This window comes from Rhincodon typus, chromosome 33, assembly GCF_021869965.1.
Source record: "Rhincodon typus isolate 14 chromosome 33, sRhiTyp1.1, whole genome shotgun sequence".
Taxonomy (NCBI): domain Eukaryota; kingdom Metazoa; phylum Chordata; class Chondrichthyes; order Orectolobiformes; family Rhincodontidae; genus Rhincodon; species Rhincodon typus.
Window position 1 is genome coordinate 31,508,477 of NC_063364.1, and position 25,161 is coordinate 31,533,637.

Genomic DNA, 25,161 nt, shown 5'->3' on the forward strand with positions numbered 1-25,161 from the left:
AGAGCTGGATGAACACAGCAGGCCAAGCAGCATCATAGGAGCAGGAAGGCTGACGTTTCGGGCCTAGACCCTTCATCAGATGCTGCTTGGCCTGCTGTGTTCATCCAGCTCTACACCTTGTTATCTCAATACAAATGGAGTCTGAGCCCCGATAAATGCCTGGTTCACTCAGCTTCGTTCATCCCCAAAGCAAGCAGTTTCCTCTGAAATAAGTAAATGAAAAATGTGTTGCAACTCACCATGCTATAATGAGTCAGGATGTGGCTCCACGCCAACACACCCTGCTCCTAATTACAGCTGCGCTGTTAAAGGAAGGTGCCAAGTGGAGATTAAATACTTTCTCACAAGCTGACAGATGAGATGGAAGAATATCAAACTCTCCAATTAGGAGCATTACTATGGCTTGTCCCAGTTAGGACAGGGCTACACAGCAACAATAGCAGAGCCTGGGAATTGGTCATCTGGCTCGCTGAGAATTAGACTTACATCATAGTCCATTGAAAACAGAACAAAAAAGGAACAAGAGTTTACAGGAAATACATTATTAAAAAATTAAGATGCCAGTCTGACCACTTCACTGGCAAGTCTTAATGGATGCAATGGCACATTGTCTGCTGTGATGCAAATGAAGGTCTTTGGTACCCAGATCTAGAAGCTTCCTCAGTTTCACACACTCAAACTCACCAGCACAAACGATTACAGTGAGGAGTGGCTGTTACTTCATATTTCTTTAAACCAATCACAGTGCTACAATGGCTAAGCTACATAATGAGTTGAACAAAGATTAAATTGGACATTTAAAAAAAAATCAGGTCCCTTTATCATAGCAAGAAGTCACAAAAAAATTTCACTCAGTGCTTCCATCCACCCATCCAACATTAACGGCTTACGCAGACTCCCCCAGGGACTAACACAACTTTTACCACTCCCGAGAGTAAGCAGTCAATATATTCCTAATCTTTCTTCTGACTTGTCAACCAGAGAATGGACATCTGAGATTTAAGGAATGGCAATGGTCAAAGGATACCTGAAGAACTGGACTCCTCACTACAGCCTTACAAATGCCTCATGATCTCCACACTCCTCCGGTTCTTTTACATTCTTTACTTTACTCACTTTTCCTACCAACACTAAAAGATTTATTTTCTGGTAGTTTCTCTTAGATTCTCCATTTTCCTTTAAAACATTTTGTAAAACATCTTTCTTTGGCCGAGCTTTTGTTCATCCTCTTAATATATCATACCTTTCACTGACAAATATTGCTCGATAATACTCCTCTGAAGTGCTTATGGATGCTTTACTGAAATCAAAAGGAGTTATTAAGCTGCAAAGTTTGTAATGATTGGGACCAGACGGATCTTTTGACTATGAGTCTCCTGACTTCAGGGACTGACTGTGAGCTGGCTGGTCACATATACTGTGCCCATGTAAATAAAGGGCAACTTGGTGATGGGATCCAGCCTCTGTGCAGCTATTTCAAAGTTATTTTACGTTTGTGGAAACAGACAGAAATTGTAATCAAGGTCTTTCTAACATCTAGAAACTAGTATCACATCGAAGCAAGTAGGCTGCTTAATGAGGACTGATCTCAATACTAAAACAGAAGTACAAAAGAATCAGACCTGAAGCAATGCAAAAGAGCAAATGCAACTAATGCAATGTTAATAAGTTGTTTAAGGTATAAGCCACACAAAAATATCAACAAGATCCAAAAAGATTTTCAAGGATGGTCCAGGAACTAAAAGGCCTACCCATCAGGAAAGCCTGTACAGACTGGGTCTCCTAATTAAGGGTCAATAAGAAGGGGGCATAATCTTAAGGTGAAAGGCAAGTGGTTCAGAGGAGACTGGAGGAAAATCTTCCTCACTCCGAGGGCGGTGGGAATCTGGAATGCTCTCTGTGGGACAGTAGTTGAGGTGCAAAACGTCACCACCTTTTTAAAAAAAAAAGGTATCTGGATAAGGACTTGAAATGTCATAACATTCAAGGCTATGAGCCAAGAGCTGGAAAGTAGGACTAGAGTAGATTTTGTTGATGCACACTTGATGGGCCAAGGGGCCTTTTCTGTAAATTAGGATTCTAAAGATTCTTTTTTCTAGAAAAGAGAAGGGTGACCTGAAAAAGGACTTCAAAATAATGAAGCTCTGCAGAGTTGATGCAGAAAAACATGTCTCCACTTATAGGTAAATAAGACAGCAGTTAATAAATCAAAGAGATTTCAATAGAAATGACATTAGCCAGACAGGGTGAGAATATGGAACTTGTTACCATAGAGGTGCAGTTCAGGTGAAAACACAATGAAGAAAGGAAAAGAGGATTATATTGGCACTGCTAGACAAAGTCACGCAAAAGGAAGTTTGTATGGATAGGAGCCAAATGGCCTGTTCAAACTGCAAATCCATTGTAATATTGTTTCTGATTAAGAACAGATCTGAAGCTAAAGAAGACAAATTAGCAAATAAAATCAAACAATTCACAGAATTCCATTTCCTGGAATGCACATGTTCAAAATCAAGCTGGAGTGATTCCTTCAAAACCGGGGAAGAGAATGGGGGTGGGGGCTGGTGGGACAAGTGTATGTGAATGTACAGAACAATTTTGTATAGCATTTTCTTCTGAGTTCCGCCTCCAAGTTGGTCATCTGTATGCAAAGACAAAACTTCATCAGGCAGCGAGCAGAGGGATAATTCCAGGATTTGTAGTGATGGAGAGTGAAGAGCTTCACCCAAAGAACAATTTTTGAAGGCAACATAATTGAAGAAAGCCGAGGCCAGCAGAGGCCTTTTGTGAAGGCGCACAATAAAGTCCTAGTTACACGATGCAAACAGACAGTCAAGCTGAATGGGTACAAACAGAAGTGGCCTTAATCTATTGCTGTCTACACAAAACAGAACTTACGCAATGTTTGTAAAACCATTCCAAAACATAATTAAAATATATTTTAACTATTTCATTAAGTTTCCCATGAAACAATATGGAATCAAACTCCATTCTTAAAATCTTAATAATAATTTGTAGTGGAACAAATCTCGTTTAATTGTTTGTAATGAACCAAATGTAGTGCAGCATTGGAATGAGACGACAGGTTGAACTAGGGAGAGATTCAGTGCTTTCTGAGATAACACAGTGTGGAGCTGGGGGAACACAGCAGGTCAGGCAGAATCAGAGGAGCAGGAAAGCCGATGTTTCGGGTCGGGATCCTTCTTCAGAAACGGGGGAGGGAGGTCCCAACCCAAAACGTCAGCTTTCCTGCTCCTCAGATGCTGTCTGGCCTGCTGTGTTCCTCCAGGTCCACACTGTTATCTCGGACTCCAGCATCGGCAGTTTTTACTGTCTCTCTTCAGTGCCTTCTGAATTGCGTTATTGGACAGACTGTTCGCCAGCTATCACAGAAGTACAATACTCATTTGTTACTTGTAAAGCTTTAAAACATACTGAAATACTGGCCTCTAAAAGGGTTAGGATGATAGAGATTAAAGGCTTGAATTAGGAGGAAAGTTGACATAAAAAATTGATCTGTATCCCCTCGAATTTAGAAGGTTGGGGGGCGTTTTGAGGAAATGTATAAATTAAAGAAGTCAACTAGATGGGAAGATGATGGCCTCGTGGTATTAGGTGACGAGACTGTTGACCTAGAGACTCAAGTAAATGTTCTGGTAGCCTGGGTTCAAATCTCACTACAGCAGATGGCAGAATTTGAATACAATGAAAATCTGGAACTAAACGTCTGCTGATGACCATTAAACAATTTTCAATCACCAGAAAAATCCATCTCGTTCACTAATGCTCTTTAGGGAAGGAAATTTGCTGTCCTTACCTGGTCTGACTGAAATGTGACTCCAGACACACAATGTGGCTGACTCCTAATTACCCAGGATGGGCAATAAATGCTGGCCTAACCAGTGGATGCCCACATCCCATGAATAAATAAAAACTGCATAAATACAGGCTCAAGGGACCAAATGACCTAGCCTCACTCCCCTTACCAACATGGCGACATTGCTTTGTTTGGTCAGGGAATCCAGAACAATTCAGCACACTTCTAAAGGACAGCTAGACCTTTTCTTTCGAGAGTAAAATCTAAAAACTTCTTTTCACACAAAATTCTGGTCCTCACTCCTGCAAAAGGCTTGCTGGAGAGCAAATGAATACTTCCAAGATGAGAGAGATAGATTTTTTTTGTCAGACAAGGTATTGAGGGAAATAGAACTGCAGATGAATGGAGTTGAGGTACACAACAATGAAAGGAGCTTGAACGTTTGAATTACCCACCAGCAACTGTGTGGATACTCAAAACACAAGGCTCAAAAATATCAAATCGTTTCCTTATAGTATTGAGGATGGTGGTGTTGTGTCATGAAACCAGAGTGCAAGCTTTTTATTTAAATTCATTCACAGGTTGAGGGTGTTGCTAAGGTCAGCATTTGGGGCCCATCCCCAATTACCCTTGAGAAGATAGAAGTGATGAGCCACCTTTTTTGTGGTGATGGTGCTCCAATGGGGTTGTTACCAAGTGAAGTCAGAAAATTGAGACACTGAACTAGCTTTGGAAAGCAACAAATAAAAGTTGATTTTTACACCTGTTTGGTAGAGTTTTCATTTAAACTGTAAACCTTCCTGCAAGGAAGAGAATCTGCCATGACTCCATTCCCACAACAACAGGCTGGCTTTTCATCTCCTCTGATCTGGTCTAGCAACCCAGTCAGTTGCAAAAATTAAACAGCTGTGAGGCACCTATAAACCAGCCATTATACAGATGTTTATCAATCAGCTGATGAGTCTGTTGTAAAATGTCCAGAAGGAACTATGAATATATTTTTAAAATTGGCCTAGAGAAAGGCTGATGACTTACGGGTAACAGAGATTTTGGAAGAATGAGCTTTTCCAAAGCCATTCATTTTTGAAAAGTTCAATTATTCGGCAAAAGGCATATTCTTGACACCTACTAGTTATGTGGCTGTCTGCCTACTTCCATAGGTAAATAGATAAATAATGGCTCTTCACTTGATGACACTGGGCCCATTTAGTGAAACAGCTTCAAATAGAATCCTTTGTGTTTAATTTTTGGGAATGTCAGCAAGGATCAACTTCTATTAAATAAAAACTGCTGAAATCGATGATCACGAACTAGCCACATAATCAAGGGAAAAACAGTAAATGCATATTTGCTGGTTCCACTGCCCCTTCCAGGAACTGAAAAAAGTTTTGAACTGCAAATATGGAGACTATAGCAAAATATAAACTCAAGGACAATAAATGGAAAACAATGGGTGCAGGGGAGGCAATGGCCCAATGGTATTATCGCCGGACTGTTAATCCAGAGACCCAGATAACGGTCTGGGGATCCGGGTTTGAATCCTGCCAAGGCAGATGGTGGCATTTGAATTCAATAAATATCTGGAATTAAGAATCTAATGATGACCATGAATCCATTGTTGATTGTTGGAAAAACCTATCTGGTTTACTAATGCCTTTTAGGGAAGGAAACTGCTATCCTTAGCTGGTCTGGGCTACACGTGACTCTAGGCCAACAGTAATGTGGCTGACTCTTAACTGCCCTCTGGGCAATTAGGGATGGGCAATAAATGCTGGGCCAGCCAGTGACACCCTCATCCCATGAATAAATTAAAAAAAGGTTAAAAATCTTATCCACTCAACCTTGCTGCATTCAAAGGGAGAAGTACGAAAATGGGCATCCATCACACCACGATTGAAATTTTGACACTATAATTAACTTTCAGAATACCAAGGGTCAATCAAAATCCAAAATACTTGGTTTGAAATATTGATGGGTTGAGAAGACAATGAAGCTTTTGTGGAACATAAACAACAGCATGAAGCTGCTGGACTGGGTAACTCTACATAAAGAGACAACATATATTTTAATCGCTTCAAGATATCACACAGCACTTTACAGTCAATTAAGTACTTTTGTACGCAGGATACACAGTAGATAACCCAAGGCTTAATAATGAGCACTGCTGTAACATATTTACCTGCAGCATCTATTGCAGCAACCTCAACGCCATGAGACAACATTACATTGATGCAGGGAACATCTCCTTTAGCAGCTGCCACATGGAAACTGAAAAGGAACAGAAACCGAAAAGAGGTTAAAATCTGAACCATAGACAGGATGTTTTTATATCTCCAATTTTGTTTTCTTACATACTGCTATCATTCTACACACTGCTCTGATGAAGAGTCATCTGGGCCGGAAACATTAGCTTGCTGTCTCCACGGATGCTGCCTGACTCGCTGAGATTTCCAGCATTTTTTGTTCTCAACATCATTTTTCACGTTTCCTTTTCAAAAGGTCCAAGTTCACAAATGGCTTCAACCACACATGTACCCTTGATCACAGTCTTCTGTTTTGGTCAACCTTTGACTGGCATGACCTCAAAAACAGAACCAAGGTCAAACCACTCAATATCATCAATGCACTTCAGATTCCATGAAGGCTCCAATTAAGATTGAAACCAACATCCACAAGGACAGAACTAGAGAGAATCAAATTTAGACAGCTTTCCCTGATTTCTGTTTGTCAACTGCCTTTCCTTCACAGGGAGAAATTCCCAAAAACAACGTTTGCACAAGCCAACAAAAAAAAAACCAGTCCAACACCAAAAAGTTCTTCCCCTTTTAAAGTTGCTGCAAGACTACTTTGCACAATCAAATCTCACATCGTTAGTGATCTGATTATGTAACATTTGAAGCCAAATTTATTCCAAGAACAACGTAACTAAATTGAGAACACCAAATTGGCACAAGTGTGAGCCAGACCTTACTAACACTAAAAACTGACTAAGCACCCCTTTTTGGATGACCAGCTCTGGCACAGCACTGCATTGGAGGTTTTCAATTACTACACCCCAGCTAGAGTTCGTAGTGTTTAATAAAGTAAATCCTCAACAAAATACCACAAAATTAGTAGCAAGAATTCCACCTGAAACTTTTTGACTGAATGGGCCCGTCATTACTTAGCTTACAGCTTACCACATATTTATCTACACAAGTAGACAAACAGCCACTTAAATGGGTCAGTGTCAAGAACGTTTCTGGATTTTGCCGAATAATTGAACTTTTCAAAAATGAACGATTTTGAAAACACTGATTCTTTCAAAATCTGTACTACTCATAAATCAGCCGCCTTTCTGTAGGGAGATTACAAATGTATTTAAAGTTCCCTCTGGACATTTTACAACAAACCCATCAACAATTAAATCTTTCCGAACACCAGTAATTACAGAATTACTCATTAAAATGAATCCTGAGGTTACTAACCAAGCTTGTTTGAAAGTAAGAAGAGAACTGAAGTGTTGGCTCTCAATACCTACCATTTCTTGAAACAAACATGAGACAAGACTGGAATTAATTTCATTTTTCTTCTTACTGTCAAGTGACAGGAACAGTCAGGATTCAGCAAACATTGCATTCATACCCCCTACATTTCCAATTCACCACTCTCTTGAACCAGCTCAGCTCTCCTGCTCTGTTCTGCCCACCCTGTCCCAAAGCCCATGGCTCCAACTGAACTTGTTGCTCTCTGGAGGGAGAGAGGGAAACATCATTTCTGCAGGTTACAGAGTCTAGGACTTGGGACCATTGCATAAAGATTAGAGCTAGGCGGCACAGTGGTTAGCACTGAAGCCTCACATCACCAGGGACCCGGGTTCGATTCCAGTCTCGGGCGACCGTCTTGTGTGGAGTTTGCACATTCTCCCTTTGTCTGTGTGGGTTTCCTCCAGGTGATCCAGTTTCCTCCCACAGTCCACAGATGTGCAGGCTAGGTGAATTGGCCATGCCAAATTGCCCGTAGTGTTCAGGGATGTGTAGATTAGATGGGTTGTAGGGGGATGGGTCTGTGTGGGATGCATTGAGGATCAGTGCAGACTTGTTGGGACGAAGGGCCTGTTTCCACATTGTAGGGATTCTATGATCTTTCAGCAGTGAAGTTAGGAAATATTATTTCACACAAACAGCAGAAGAGATCTGAAACACTTCCACAGTAATTAGGGCAGCACGGTTTAGCACTGCTAAAGGGACCAGAGTTCAAACCTTCGGTGACTGTGCAAACTCCACACAGACATTCTCCCCGTGTCTGCATGGGTTTCCGCCAGATGCCCAGTTTCCTCCCAGTCTAAAGATGCGTAGGTTAGGTGGATTGGCCATGTTAGATTGCCCATAGTGTCCAGGGATGTTTAGGCTAGGTGGATTAGCCATGGAAAATGCAGGGTTACAAGGATAGGGTGGGGGGCTGGAACTCTTCAGAGGATCGGTGCAGACTCATTGAGACAAATGGCCTCTTTCTGCACTGTAGGGATTCTATGAATTAGCACTAGATCAATTGTTACATTTAAATTTAAGATCAAAAATCTTTTGTTCATCGAAAGGTACTGGGGACACGGGACAAAGGTGGGCGTGGAGAATTGGGGGCACAGTTCTGCCATTCAATCAGATCATGGTACAAGAAGCTCTGGATTCCAACTGGCCTCCTCCTGTCCCAATTCTTCTCCATGGTGGTTCATTGCTGTGACATGCCTCCCACTGCAAAACCTCTTCCCATTTACTAGGTTTGCAATGGAAACACTGCAATGAGTCACTTTGGCAGTGAGCTGCTCCAGCCCTATATAAATCACCATGTCAGAGGCTGCCAGGCAGGCAGGCAGGCAATGGGGAGGGCATTCACAAAATCTGACCATTCCCTCCACCATCTGACAATTGGCTGGTCAAACTCTGCACTTGTCACCAACCTACACGTCATACATAGGAGGCCCAATGAACAAATTAGGAGCAGGAGCAGACCAAATCAGCCCCTTGAATCTGTGCCACTTCATGAAGATCATGGCTAATCCACTTACTCCATTATCCCACCTGTTCCCAGTAATCTGCTGTCCTCTTTCTTTATCAAAAATTTACATAGCTCTGCTTTGAAAATGAAGCATTCTGCTTCCATTGCATTTTGAGGAAGAGAGTTCCAAAGTCTCTCAACTCTCAGAAAAAAGCCTTCATTTGTCTTAAGAGGGTGATCATTCAGTTTTAAGAAAAAAGTAACCCCCTAGTTCTCTATTCTCCCCCAGGAGGAAACTGGCTTTCTACATGCTCCCTATCCCTCCTTGAAACCTTTCAGTGTCACCATCTCTCTCCTCTGAGATGCTGCATAAAACCTAAATCTTTGACCAAGTTTTTCATCAACTGACTCAAAACCACCTTCCTGCTTTATTTGATAATGCCCCTGCAAAATGTCTTGGGGCATATTATTTCACCAAAAAGGTGCTATACAAGCAGAATTTGTTGTAATAGTACAAGGTTTACAATTTTTCCAAACTGTGCACTGGCTTAAGCAGCACTCCATGTCCTTCTCATCACAAAAGGTCCTTGAACCATTACACAGAATTAGTTCAGTCAAGTCAGGGGAACAGAATTAATGACATATTATTGCCAGACTTAATGGCTTTTTTCCTTTCCTAACAATTCTCGTATTCCTATTCAATTCATAATTTGTGATCTTTTGCAGCTGGGAAACAGTGACTAGTGCTTCAAAGAACAGGATACGTGGATTTGAAAACCACTCTCACAAGACACATTCAAGCCACTGACAAGTTAGAATTAAGCTGATGCAAAACATTTCACTGCATGGTGCAGTATAAACAAACACGCGAGATGTTTGGTGACACTGCAGCTTCGATAGAAAAACAGTGTTGCAAGGTTCCAGAGCAGGAATGTGATCACAATTTTTCCACATGACCAGTTGCTGACCTTAGCCGGGCAATTATGTTCCAAATCGTCCTTATTGCTGAATATACAGTCACACAGACAATAAACACATAAATCAAAGCCAGCCACCTTCCCTCTAATGAGAAAGTGGGGGTGGTGGGGAGTGGAGAGAAGGCTCTGGGGATGGTCAAGATGGGAAGTAATATACTTGGGGACAAAAGGTGCCCGGGGAGGGTGAAAAACATGTGTAGGGTGGACAGAGCTGCAGGTTTTGAAAACAGAGAAGACACTGATATAAGACACACGTTCACAAGTCTCCTGACTGAATAAGTAGCAAAAGAAACGTACACATACATGATAATACAATGTGTAGGTTCTGTGATTCTACAAGTTTACAAACCAAACTCCAGAACATAATCTGTGAAGTAATAAGATCTTGGCTGCCAATGGAACAGATCTGTTAAGACCCTGAAATTCAATACATTCTGAATTTAAACTGGGACTTTGTAGGAAGCTAGGGAAGCGATATCAGATATATCTGCATCATCAACAGCCAGGGGTGAGGTGCTGTAAGACCGGAGGGTGGTTAACTTTGTGCAATTATTTAAGAAATGCTACAAGGAAAAGCTGGGGAACTACAGATCAGTGGTGGTTGAAGTTATTGGAAGGGATTCTGAGACACAGCATTTACATGCATTTGAAAAGGCAAGGACTGGTTAGGGATAGTCAGCATCGCTTTGTGCATGAAAAAACATGTTTCAAACTTGACTGAGTTATTTGAAGTGATGATCAAGACGACAGATGAAGGTAAAGTGGAAGACAGAGACCTTGCCTATTCACCCTATCCACACCGCTCATGATTTTATAAACCTCTATAAAAGGTCAAGGTCTTTTCCCCAGGGTAGGGGTATCCAAAGCTAGACGGCACAGGTTTAAGGGGAGAGAGAGGGGAAAAGTTTTAAAAAAAGGAACCAGGAAGGGCAAATTTTTCACAGAGGGTGTTGCATGTATGGAGTGAGCTCCAGAGTCTGGTTCAATTACAACATTTAAAAAGGCATCTGGATGGGCACATATATAGGAAAGGTTTAGAGGGATATGGGTCAAATGCTGGCAAAGGGGACTAGTTTAGTTCAGGAAATCTGGTTGCCCTGGACAAGTTGGGCCGAAGGGTCTGTTTCCGTGCTGTATGACTCGACACGTTGGAGCGATGCTTTTCAATGGGTACTTACGCTGATCGACCCTCCACATCCAACTTAGTGCAGATTATTCCTCTTTTGGCAAGAACTGATGTAACTTTATCCACATCTCCCTTCTCCACTGCCTTCATCAACCGATCATCATATTTGCTCCAGTCGGATGTCTGTTTTAGAAACAAGAATATTGTATTAAAATATCTGATACAGCAATGGATCTGTAACATCTCAGTTTGATGAGACATGGTAGATACCCATTCCACATACCAGAGCTACTCTTTCATCCAATTTCAAGCTGGACATTAGCACCTGTTTCCTCCAGTCGCAGCAAGAATCTGACACGTCCAAGATTTAATAGCTCACTATTTACACACAACCACCCAGCATGATAGAAAGATACACAAGTGGACTCTTGTATTAAAAACAGTCCAGACAACCAATATATGACACTCACACAGCTCAATCATTCTAATCATCCGAAATTGCTTCTTTCTCCTTCAGGTCCCTTTGATGCTCCTTCCCAGCACACCGTTGCAGACAAATTTTCACCAAATTAACCAGATACCTGGACCCAAGTGGCCAGCTGTGAATCCTGAGGAACTGAACATGTCTATAAATGCAGCACTGACAGGTGCACAGCACCAGGAACAAGTGGTATAATCATGACAGTCAAAACAGACGTTTAGCGCAAATGGCTGATGCCTGTGTTTGCAATGCTTACAGGCCTCCTCCCACCTTATTGCATCTCGCACTACTAGTATCAGAATCCCTACAGCGTGGAATCAGGCCATTCAGCCCATCGAGTCCACACTGACCCTGCAAAGTGCATCCCACCCAGACCCTGTAACTCTGCACTTCCCACGGCTAATCCACCCAGCCTGCACATGCCTGGACACTCTGGGCAATTTAGCATGGCCAATCCATCTAACCTACACAGCTTCGTACCGTGGGAGGAAACCAGAGCACTTGGAGCAAACCTACGCAAGCATGTGGAGAATGTCCTCAGTAAAGGATTCACCTTCATTCCCCTCCACCCACACAATGAATTTCGTTCACATTTGGACGTCAAACACTTTTTCCTCTCCCTCCACGCCTATTTCTTTAACCGCAAGACTAACCCTCCCTCTACAAACCCTTTCTCCCACCTCCAACACACTCCATCCTCCTCGACACCATCCCAAGGCCTCCTACCCTCCCTCAACCTCTTCATCTCCAACTGACGTCGAGACATCAATCGCCTGAACCTCTCCACCCCCCTCACTCACTCCAACCTCTGCCCCACAGAATGTGCAGCCCTCCACTCCAACCCTAACCTCACTCTCAAACCCACAGATACAGGGTCGCAAGTAGTGGTATAGCGCGCTGACCTTTACATTGCTGAGGTCAGGCGCCAACTCTGACACCTCCTCCTACAGTCCCCTTGGTCACGACCCCAACCCCGACCACCAAAACATCATCTCTCAAACCATTCACAACTTCATCACCACAGGTGACTTTTCTACCCACAGCCTCCAAACCTCATCATTCCCCAACCCCGCATCACTGTTTCCCAAAATCCATAAACCCGACTGCCCCGGCCAACTCATTGTCTTTGCCTGCTCCTGCCCCACTGAATTTATCTCCGTTTACCTTGACTCTGATTTCTCCCCCCTAGTCCAGGAACTCCCCACCTACATCCAGGACACCATCCATGCCCTCCACCTCCAAGACTTCCAACACCTCACCTTCACTATGGACATCCAGTCACTGTATACTTGCATTCCCCACGCAGATAGCCTAAAAACCCTCCGCTTCTTCCTCTTCCACAGGCCCAACCAGTCCCCCTCCGCCAACACCCTCATCCGCTTAACCGAACTGGTCCTTACCCTGAACAACTTCTCCTTTCATTCCTCCCTCTTCCTACGGATGCATGGGCTCAAGCTATGCCTGCCTCTTCACAGGATATGTGGAACAGTCCCTCGTGCGCTGCTACACTGGCATCATCCCCCACCTCTTCCTCTGCTACAATGATGACTGTATTGGCGCCGCCTCATGCTCCCACAAGGAGCTTGAACAGTTCATCAACTTTAACACTTTTCACCCTAACCTCAAAATAACCTGGACCATCTCCAATACCTCCTGCTCCTTCATGGACTTCTGTCTCCATCTCTGGTGACCACCTTGAAACCAACGTCTATTTCAAGCCCACCGATTCCCACAGCTACCTTGACAACACCTCCTCTCACCCACCTTCCTGCAAGGATGCGATCCCCTCCTCCCAATTCCTCTGCCTCTGCCGTGTCTGCTCCCAAGATGAGGCGTTCCACTCCCGAACATCCCAGATGTCCTCTTATTTCAAGGACAGCAACTTCCCCCCACTTCGGTGGTTGAAAATGCTCTCAACCGCATCTCTTCCGTTTCCTGTACCTCTGCCCTCACATCCCCACCCTCAGCAAAAATAAAGACAGAATCCCCTTTGTCCTCACATATCACCCCACTAATCTCCATATCCAACATATCCTCTGTCACTTCCGCCACCTACAATCCGACCTCACAACCAAAGAAATATGTCCCTCCCCACCCCTACCTGCCTTTCTTGGGACCACTCTCTCTGCAACTCCCTCGTCCGCTCCACACTCCCCACTTACCCTACCACCGCCGGCACCTTTCCCTGCAACCACAGGAAGTGCTACACCTGCCCCTACACCTCCCCCCCCCCCCTCACCCCTGTTCAAGGTACCAAACTTTCCACATTGACGGATGTGCAGGTTCACCTGTCTAATGTGGTCTATTGCATTCCTGCTCCCGATGTTGCCTCCTCTACATCGGTGAGACCAAGCGAAGACTCGGAGACCGCTTTGTAGAGCGCCTGCGCTCAGTTCGCAACAAACAACAATACCACCCAGTCGCGAACCACTTCAATTCCCACTCCCTCTCCCTGGGCGACATGTCCATCCTGGGCCTCCTCCAGTGTCACAATGACGCCCCCCAGAAACTGGAGGAGCAGCACCTCATATTCCACCTCAGGAACCCAATGGCCTAAATGTGGATTTTACCAGTTTCAAAATCTCTCCACCCCCGGCCAACCCTCCCTCTCATCCCCTTGATCTGTCCATCTTCTCTCCTACCTATCCACCCCTCCCACCTCACTGACCAATCCCCACCACTCCCTACCTGCACTCTATCACCATCTCACCTACCGTCCCCAGCCCCACACCTCCTCTCTCTATTTCCCAGCTCCTTTCCCCCTCTCAATTTCTGAAGGAAGGTCCCAACCTGAAACGTCAACTTCCCTGCTCCTCTGATGCTGCCTAGCCTGCTGTGTTCCTCCAGCTCCACACTGTTATCCAGCATCTGCAGTTCTTACTAACTCCAACAGACAGTTGCCAGAGGCTGGAATTGAACCCAGGCCCCTGGTGCTAATCATGAGCCACCATGCCACCCCCACACATTCTCCTGTTCTTTTTTTCCTTAAACACATCTGTGCTATTCACCTTAAAATAATATTTCAAGTACAATATTCCTGCCATGTGCGTGCGCAGACTCCTTCAAGCCTGCAGTGGTATTGTGCATATGAGGACAATCACCTTTCTGGTTGAACAATAAATATTTCAGTGAGCAAGTAATGAAGTTTTAATAGGTTGATGGAGCAGAACTTGACTATTGCTTGAGAAAATACTTTTTGTCAAAGCTTTTTGTCTTGCACTCAACAGAAGAATTCACAAGAAACACCAATAAAAAGAAGATAAAGCAGGAAAACAAATGAAAAGGAGATCCTTTGACAAAAGTGGTACCTTTTCTCAGCAATACTTAAATCTGAAGTTTATTGCACATGATCTACATTAGAAGCACTAAGATCCCCAAGTCTATTTCCTACAAGCTCCTTCCTTACTCTGCTACCAAGTCCCCATGACATCATCACCACTGAGTGGTGCTTAAGGCACTGAGTCACTGAACGGATACTTTCAGACCACATACACTTGTCCCTGGTAACAACTGGAAATATTATTGACCTCACGTGACCATTCTCTCTTCTATCCCAGTCAGAAAACACCAAGTGAACAGGGAGGTGGCCCACTATGTGGCTCCATGCCCATCCTCCCCAGTGCAGCACTTGCATCTGAAATAGTAAACCTTTGTCAGTTCCACATGAACATATCCACAGCACCTCAAGGACACATCATTATCTGCAAGTTGCCCTCACCAAAAAGACATTCAGATACAGGGTGCTGAGTTTTTCAAAGTAACAGCCCACTAAACTTCACCTTTCTAATATTTTCATGTGACCCCATAAGAAACACTGTTGTCAATAATAGTCCTATCAGACGTGGAACAGATGATTCCAAACTTCCTGTAATACACCACCTTCTACCTGCACTAATATCCCACACATTTGCCACTGAGTCCACTATCCTTCCTTTCTGGATGCTATCTCAGGTTGAGTCACAATTAAACCCATGATTAGCTTGATACCAAGCATTGAGACCAATGAATTCTCACACCACGAAAACACTCAATGCTCTCTTTTCTGATGTGGGGTTGGATGACAAAACAACATAAGAAATGCTGGAAATATTCAATGGCTCTAACACGATATTAGAAACAGAGAATTTATGTTCATTCATCAGACCACCCCCCAGCAGTGTATACACCGCCAGATACTGATCTGAAGAGTCATATCGGATTCAAAACGTCAACTCCATTTCAGTATCCACAGATGCTGCCGGACCTGCTGAGTTTCTCCAACATTGTTTTTATTTCTTATATCCAGCATCCACAGGTGTTTTGCATTTGTTCAACTTCTCTAACGTGCACTTTGTGAATATCCCACAAGAATGTTTGCTCCACCTTTGAAGATCATGGCTGATCAGATATTCCTTGTCCCCACTTTACCTTTTCCTCATAACCTTGATTCTCTTACTGATTTCAGAAAAATCTGTCTGTCCACCTCAGCCTTGAATATACTCAGCAACCCTTGACAGTGAGAAATTCCACAGATTCACTGCTCCTAGAAGCAGTTCCTGCCCATCTCAGTCATAAGTGGGCAGCCCCTTACTCTAGAGGGTGTGTGCTCTGATCCTAATCTCTATGAAGTTTATATTAATGCCATCACTTCATTTGGCCCTGAAGTGCACTGTGTGACAATTCCCACTTACATTGCCTTAAATTCAGCAGGTTGAGGATGTCAGGAGCGGTACAAGGATGCATTCTTCTGGCTTGCAAATGTGTATATTACTTACGCACCATTGCTCAGTATTTTGTTAATGATTGGAGGCATGATCAGCAACAGGGCAATATGGTTCAGTGCTGCTCACTCCAAGAATGATACAGTACCAAAAGGAGGCCATTCAGCTGATCTTATTTCTGTCATAGCTATTCAGTTGCCTCCACTCCCCTGGACCTTTCCAAAACACAGCAAATGCTTCCTATGCGCTTATTTATACAATTCCCTCATTGGAAGTTAGTATGAATCTGTTTTCATTACCCTTTCTGGCAAAGCATTCCCCTTGTGGCTTAAAAAAAAAATTGCCTCACCTCTGCACCACTGCTTTGGTCAGTTAAACTGGTGGCTATTTAGTGAACTCTTTCTTCATGCAAATACAACAACTCACGTTTACATAGTACCTTTATTGTAGAAAACTACATCAAGGTGCTTCACAGAAAAAGAAGCGAGTGGTGAGGCCTCATTTCCAACTCATTTTTAGAGCACTATTAGTAGGACCAGAAGTTGGTCATTTGGCCCCTCAAACTTGTCCCCCTATAAAAATCTTGGTTGATCTGCTCCAGGCCTTAAAACCACTTGTGCCAACTCATCATAGCCCTCAACTCAGATTTCAAAAACCTGCCTCCTTTTTAAATATTTTCAGTGATCTAGCCTCCACAACTCTTTGGGGTAGAGAACTCCAGACATTTACGACCCTCGGAGAGAAGAAATTCCTTTGCATCTCATGTTTAAATGAGTGCCCCATTATTCTAGTAACTACTCTGCTTAGTTTGATATTCCGCCACTAGTGGAAGCATCTTCTCAAAAATGTATCCATCAAACCTCCTCAGAATCTCCTACATTTCAACAAGGTCGGCCCTTATCCTTCTAAATTATAATAAATAAAGGCCTAAATAAAAACCAAGAACTGTGGATGCTGTAAATCAGAAACAAAAACAGAAATTGCTGGAGAAGCTCAGCATGTCTGACAGCATCTGTGAAGAAAAATCAGAGTTAACATTTTGGGTCCAGTGACCCTTCCTCACAACTGATGGCAGCTAGGAAAATGTCAATTTATATGGAGTAAACAATAGGTGGAGATAGTGCTCAAAGACAGAGAAGAGCAAAAGGAGTTGATAATATCAGGCTAGGAGGATGAATAGCTGTTAATGGGGACTGTTAGCAACTAACAATAGGTAGTGTGTAATGGCAGGCTATGTGATAACAAGGCCTGGTGTGTGGGGTAGCAGGCTAGGACGTGAAAGAGCATTCAGGCCCTAAAATTATTGAACTCAATATAGAGTCCGGAGGGCTGCAGGGTCCCCAAGTAGAAAATGAGGTGTTGTTCTTCCAGCTTGCACTAAGCTTCGCGAACACTGCAGCAAGCCAGAGACAGAGATGTTGGCCAGGGAGCAGGGTGGTGTGTTAAAGTGGCAGGCAACTGGAAGCTCAGGGGTTTTTTTTTGCGAGCAGAACGCAGATGTTCTGCGAAACACAGTCACCCAACCTACGCTTCGTTACCCCAGTGTAGAGGAGACCACATTGTGAGCAGTGAATGCAGTAGACTAGATTCTGGGAAGTGCTGCTTGGGGCCTTGGATACTGGGGATGGTGGAGGAAAACAGGCAGGTGTTACACGTGCAATGGCTGCAGGGGAAAGATGCCAGAGGGCTGTGGGGTATTGGGAGTGAAGGAACAGTGGACCAGGGTGTCTCAGAGGGAACGGTCCATGCAGAAGGTGGACCAAGGGAGGGAAATGGGTGTCTGGTGGCAGAAACGACACCTTATGATCTTCTGGATGTGGGTGCTGGTGGGACGGTAGGTAAGGACAACGGAAACCCTATTGCTGTTGCGTGAGGGAAGAGAAGGGGTGAGGGCGGAAGTGCAGGAGATGGGTCAGACCCAGCTGAGTGCCCTGTCGACTCCTCAGTTGAGGAAGAAGGTGGACATTTCGGAGGCTCCCTTGTTGAAGTTGGCCTCATCTGAACATATGCAACAGAGACTGAGGAACTGAGAGAATGGGATAGAGTCTTTACAGGAAGGAGGGTGTGAGGATATACAGTCCAGGTCAGTGGGTTTATAGTGAGTATCAGTGGCCAGTCTATCCCCAGAAATGGAAACAGATGTCGGGAAAGGGAAGGGAGGAGTCAGAGATAGACCAGGTGAAAGTGAGGGCAGGGTGGAAATTGGAAGCGAAATCAATGAACTTTTCCAATTTTGGATAAGAGGGGGAAGCAGCACCAATGATATCATCAATATATCGGCGAAACAGTTGTGGGTGGGGGCTGGAATAGAACTGGAATAAGGGGTGTTCCACATACCCTACAAAGAGACAGGCATAACTGGGGCTCATGCAGGCTATCCCTTTTACCTGAAGAAAATGAGAGGAGTTAAAAGCGAAGTTGTTGAGGGTGAGGACAAACTTGGCCAAGTGGAGGATGGTGGTGGTGGGTGGGGACAGTTCAGGTCTTTGCTCCAAGAAGAAGTGAACAGCCCTGAGCCCATCCTGATGGGGGATGGACGTGTAAAAGGGATTGCACGTCCATGGTAAAGAGGAGGTGGCTGGAGCCGGTAAACTGGAAATCTTGAAACTGGGGTAACGTGTCAGAGGAATCACGGATGTACGTGGGTAAGGACTGGACCAGGGGAGAGAAGACTGAGTCAAGGTGGGAACAGATGAATTCTGAGGGGCAGGAGCAGGCTGAAACAATGGGTCTGCCCGGGCAGTCCTATGTGTGGGTTTTTCGAAGGAGGTAGAAGCGAGCTGCGTGGGGCTGGGGCATGATCAGCTTGGAGGCAGCGGTGGGGGGAAATCACTAGATGAAAAGAGGTTAATGACTGTAGTTGATACGATGGCCTGATGTGCCATAGTGGGGTTAAGGTTCAGGGGAAGATAAATATCTAGGAGCTGGCGCTCAGTCTCTGCAACGTAGAGGTCAGTACACCAGACTACAACAGCACCACCCTTATCGGCAGTCTTAATAAAGGCCTAACCTGTTAATAGAGTGTCAGTGCATTGGTGAGGACTGATACAGGGGCAAAAGATCGGTATGTGGAATCAGCTTCAGTGGAAATAAGGAATTAAGGAAAATCCATAGGCGGGAGTCATCTATCAGCCCCCAAACAATTGTTTCACTGTCGGACAAAGTGGTGAGCCGCATCCTCAAATCACAATAGTCCATATGGGACAGCTCCATAAACATACCCAAGCAGTCAAATGTAGTTAGGGTAGAAGCTTCAGGATTTTGACCCAGCAACAGCAAAAGATTGAAAAATTATTCAGAGAACAGCTACACAGTGTGGAAGCAGGCCATTTGGCCCATTGAGACCACACCACCCCTCTGAAGAACAACCCATCCAATCCCACACCCCCTTCCTATCCCTGTAATCCTGCATTCTCCATGGCTAACCCACCTAGCCTGCACATCCCTGAACACTATGGGGCAATTCAGCATGGCCAATCCACCTAACTTGCCTATCTTTGGACTGTGGGAGGAAACCAGAGCGCCCAGAGGAAAAATGTGCACACACAGGGAGAATACGCAGACAATCACCCAAGGGTGAAATCAAACTTGGGTCCCCGGCACTGAGGCAGCAGTGCTAACCACTGAGCCACCATGCCACCCAAGGGTTTAATCAGCCTAGAGTTGGTCAAATATGTTTGCAACAGTGAGGTTTGGGATGAGCTGAGTGAGGTTTGGATACAGGAAGTTGCAGGAGTGGATGCACTTTGAAGTCTTCGCTGAGATAAACTAAGGAAATCGAAGCAGGCCTAGAAGTTTAATCCTTCAGGGAACAGGTAACCAACATAGATCAGCACAACAACAGATGGGATGCAGATGCTGGCATTTTGATGATCCCAAACACTTGCAAGGCAGCAGTCCAATGTCTGTCACATGAATCTCACAGCAATAACCAGCATTCTTAAATCTTTAATAAAGCAAAACATCCAAATACAATTTCACAGAGCAGAGCAGACAAAACCTGACATCAAGCCACAGACACATCGGTGGCCAAAATAACTAAGGAATGTATCAAAACAAGGGGAGCAAGGCGGAGGGTTTCAGGAATGAATTACTGCAAAGGATATCAGGGACACGCAAGGCACAGCAAGTGGAGGAACACAACAATCTGACAGCTGTAAGACCAGAGGAAAATAGTGTATAAGGCAGTCTGAGGAACAATGCCAGATATCCTCCAAATTCCTGAAGGTGTTATCTTGTCCCAAAGTGAACCACCCTCCCTGTTCTTAATTAATGAGACAAATACAAGGAAATTAAAAAAAAAAGAAAACCTCAAGCTGGTCATGGTGGAACTTTTGACAGCCATGATGATTTTCCTTCCTGTTGTTAGTTTTATTTCTAATGCCTAAAGCCTTCATTGAAAGGGATCCAAAATTATCAAGTGACACTGCTTTGCTTCTTGCCCTCTGTTCTGGTGACCCTCTAGTCAATGTCTCTGGTTTCAGTCTGCTGCTGCCCCGATTGCAAATCTATTTGAAGCAGTACAAAATATTAATACTTATCTAAAGCCAGCCAACAGAAATAAAAAATAATCCATCACAGGAATAGGAGGCAACCATTCAGCACCTTGAACATATTCAGCTATTTAAAGAGAACACAGCTGATGGTGGAAAACAGAGTAAGTGTCTTTCAGACTTCTGCCCATTTGTACGAGGGAGACTTCTTGATACCACCCCAGAATGGTCTGGCTCAAGTTTTAACAGCAAGTCCCCTTGTTCTGGACTCTCCCACCAGAGGAGATAGTTTCATCCAACCTCTCGAATCTGTTAATTACACCTTAAACAACAGTAAACAGGGAGGTGGTAATGTCACTGGACAAGTAATCCGGAACCCAGTTTAATGTTCTGGGGACAAGCTGTTTGAATCCCACTACAGCAAATGGTAAACTTTGAACTCAAAAATCTGGAATAAAAAAGGTAACCACAGTCCACTGTCAGAATAACGCACCTGGTTCATCAGCTTTAGGGAAGGAAATCTGCCATCCTTACTTGAACCAGCGCAAGTGCGACTCCAAACCCACAGAAACGTGGTTGACTTCACCGTTCATTGGCAATAGGGCTGGACAATAAACGCTGGCTTAGCAGCTATGTCCATATCCCATGAACGAGAGAAGAAAATGTATCAATAGGATCAGAGGTTCCCTCTTCCAACTTTTGTCCTGTGAAGCACTGATGAACCAACCATTACAACAGTAAAAACCAAAAGAACTGGGACGCTGTAAATCAGAAACAAAAACAGACATTGCTGGAAGAGGTCAGTAGGTCTGGCAACATCTGTGGAGGGAAATCAAAGTTAATGTTTCAGGTCGAGTGACCCTTCCTCAGAATAGTACCTGACACCTGAGTTTCTAAGGTACTCTACCATCTGTAATTATTGAGACATCCGCAATTCTAAAAGAAATGTAGATTATTTATCTTCCACTCCACTGTTATGTGTTCAGTTGTCATGTGATGGCTTTACAGAAAGCTACTTTATAAATACAAGCTGTGTTTCCTACCTCATTAGCTTGTGTTTTTTTTTAATACTTTCAGTGGATGCGGGAGTTACCGGCAAGGCCAGTTTCTCACCCATAATTGCCCTTGAATGGAGTGGCTTGCTCAGCCATTTCAGATTCAACCACATTATGGAGAGTCAGGAGTCATATGCAGGCCAGCTCGGGCAAGGATGGCAGATTTCCTTCCCTAATAGACATCCTGAATCAGATGGGGTTTCACGATCAATGGTAGATTTCAAGGTTGTCATTGTTGAGGCTAGTTTCAATTCCAATTTTATCAATTAAATGCAACTTTCACCAGCTGCCCTGATGGGATTTGAACCCAGGTCCCCTTGGTTTTTAGACTGGACGTCTAGATTACTAACCCAGAGGCATCAACATAATGCCATCATCATCCCAATGCCCTGACTTGTGAACGTTGCTTTAGAAATGAGAAGATTTATTCCCTATCATTTGCAAGCTTTCCCCTTCTGAGGGAAGTTAATCTCACTCAGCTCAGAGCTCATGTATACTTGTTGATATTCTGTACATCAGTGGCTTTCAGCAGGCAACCAACTATTTAACTGCACAGAGTAATCACTGTGGATGTCCAAGATCAGGATTGGACTCAACAAAAACTCTCACATCAGGAACCAGGAATGTAACAAATTATCTCCCCACCACTACAGGCAGACATGTACTAGCTCACAGGCACTAAAACTCAAGAGATGGTGCTACTCAGTGTCACAGCAGGGAAATGTATTCCCTGATTTAACCCAAGGGATGGTAGGGTGTGTGCACGTACAAGTACTCATGAGAGAAAAGGAGAAATGTGGAAAGGATGCTAAAGTTTACAGAAGGGTCTGGAGTGCTCAGGATGTGCATCCAGTGAAGACAGAATATGTGCAGAAACAAAAAAAAGGAGCACGAGTTGGCCATTCAGCCCTTTGAGCCTGTTCTGCCCTGATCATGGCTGATCATCCAACTTTGTTCCTGCTTTGCCTCCCCATATCCTTTGATTCCCTTCAACTCCACATACTACATCCAACGTTTTCTTGAAATCATACAATGTTTTAGCCTTGACTGTGTTCTGTGGTAGTGAATTCTGCAGGCTCACCGCTCTCTGAATAAAGAAATTTCTAATAGACCTGGAAGCATCCATTCTTGTTCTGTATAAAATTGGGTGTTTTTTTTTTAAGTTGAGGAAAGCAGCAAAAGGTTGACTTCACATTCCTGACCGCTAAATAGAGAAGAAAAGAGAAATGCATTCCCTCTGGTGCCCTTCATAATCTCAGGATTCCAAAACGACTTACTGCAAATGGCAGCATCAAAACTGTCATATTCAAGGTGGCCCAATAATGCAAACGGCCACGACAATAACTGTTGTATGAAAGTCGGTTACAACCTGAAAGGGTTAAAATCTCACCTCACAAATCAACTCCAACCATCAAGATATAAAAGGGTCTGTTCCTGGGGAGGAGCAAACCAGCTCTCCGTGTATTCACCAGTGAGTACAGTGCTTCCAACACTGTCCTCAATGTTCACTAATTAAGCTATATGTTGTGCATACGTACTCCAAGTTGAGCCTGATGTTTCACAGACAGTCTTGAATCTGAGATGTAATGCAGTTTGTCAATTATGACGTGTGTAAAAAAGCTATTTATTGTTCATCAAGGTTGAACCATACATCTGTCTAAGATGTCATATGGAAATTCTTCCTGGCAAGTAGCCTAGACGAATACCAGCAAGGAGGACTGGTGATGGTGAATCTTGATGACATCTAACAAGATGGTGACAGTGGGTAAGGACTGACCAACTACAAGAATAATAACTAGAGAGCTCTCTCTAAATATTGGGGGAAAGGCATTGTTTTCTTCAATCCACTGGATTTAATTTTTATTTATTTGTGCACACCTGCCCAACAGTGCAGTATTCCCTCAGTACTGGTAGTAAGTGCATCATCCTAGATTATGTGGATGTATCTGTCTGTGTTCCTAATTGATCAAGTTCCCCATGATGCATTTCCGGCTTCATCTTCCTTCTTTGCCAACTTTCACATATAAAACTAAATCCCCCCACCTCAACCTCAAAGAACTTGTCAATATTCGTCAAAGTCTGCCACGAACAATTATCATGTGAGTCTTCATCTGTTATCCAGCAAGGGTAGGTTATCTCTAATGGCCAGAAAGAGTCAGTCAATCTTCACTCGGAGAAAGAGGAGGAAGAACGAGAGAAAAGGAAGGAAATAATGACTGTAGATGATAATATTTTAAAGCACAACCAAACCCAGACATCAAACTCTGGCAAAATATCGCAATAGCTCCAGAGAACTATACAGTTGCTCTCTTATTAGAGACACACAACTGATGGTGATTTAACCCGAGAGTCACCACATCTCAGAGGGGAAAGGTTGAAAAGGAACGTCCTTCATGGTAAGCTCAGCCAGTGTGGGACTTTAACCCTGTTGGCATCACTCTGCATTGCAATATGGCCATCCAACCAACAGACAGCAAAACATCAAGTAACACTATTAAACCACAAAGACACTGAACTACACGAGGAGATACTGGGACAAGTGACTAATCATCTCAAAGAGGCAAGCTTTAAGGAGAGTCTTTAAAAAAGAAAATAAGGCATTAAGGGGCAAGGGGGGGTTTAGAGAAGGTGGCAAGTTTCAAAATATTGCATCGTGCCATAATTGGAACATTTCCATATTTCTAGAGACAATGAAACTTCTTTTGGGATGAGATGAATAGGGAGAAACAAGACAGAATCTGCATCCACAACATTTTGCTGTGCAAATATTTCTGTTGGAAGTGATTGTAAAATGCTCGAAATTTATCTCTGAAATATCAAAATTAAAATTCCTTTGCAATGTTACAAAGGCACCAAAATATTTCAATAATTGCTGTGCCATTTATAAAATAGTTAAGCTCTTGTGAAAACTACTAGAGTTAATATATTTGACACTGTCGCAATTCATATCAACCAGGCTAAAAGTATCAAATGTCAAGGACACAAGCAATAAACAAAGCTGAACATAGTCAGCACAAGATTTTAAAAAAAACCAGAAAAGTACCGATAACAAAGCTGAATTACACAAAAAGAAAACTTTGGATTTAGGAGAGTGATTAGTAGTTATTCGGTGCTTTCATTATGCAGCTTTATGACAGCACCTAAACGCAAATAGATTACAGTTCATTCATTCACTTCCATGAATCGTATTACTGAAGGCCTCTAAACTATGTTTGGATCAATAAAAAGATAACAAAATTTTGCAGTCATCTCTCATTCTAATCATTTGTCTTTTAAAACACTGTTTCCTCGTTTGTCTTGTAACTCAGACATTCGTGGCACAACATAAAAACGGCAACTGGATAAATCACGCCCCAAAATTAACAAGAGGTGATCTATGCGTCACATTCACATGCCAACTTCCAAATACGGATTTAAACTCCAATTAGAGTCAAAACATTCACTACCTTCAGTACGAGATACCTACAAAGGGCACGGAGGCACAGGAAAACCAACGCTTCATGCTGTTAAAGGCTGCTGCCGATGCTACTGTAAATCT

At 43.6% G+C, this 25,161-nt stretch overlaps 1 protein-coding gene across 1 annotated transcript in view; it reads right to left on the bottom strand.

Moving 5' to 3' along the window:
• uacaa (uveal autoantigen with coiled-coil domains and ankyrin repeats a) overlaps positions 1-25,161 on the bottom strand; it is a 154,236-nt gene that overhangs the window by 70,444 nt on the left and 58,631 nt on the right. Inside the window, exons 2-3 of the mRNA XM_048615924.1 lie at positions 10,947-11,077; positions 5,997-6,085 (exon numbers count right to left, since the gene is read on the bottom strand). Of these exons, the coding sequence (XP_048471881.1) occupies positions 5,997-6,085; positions 10,947-11,077 (220 nt within the window). The remainder of the gene's footprint in view (positions 1-5,996; positions 6,086-10,946; positions 11,078-25,161) is intronic.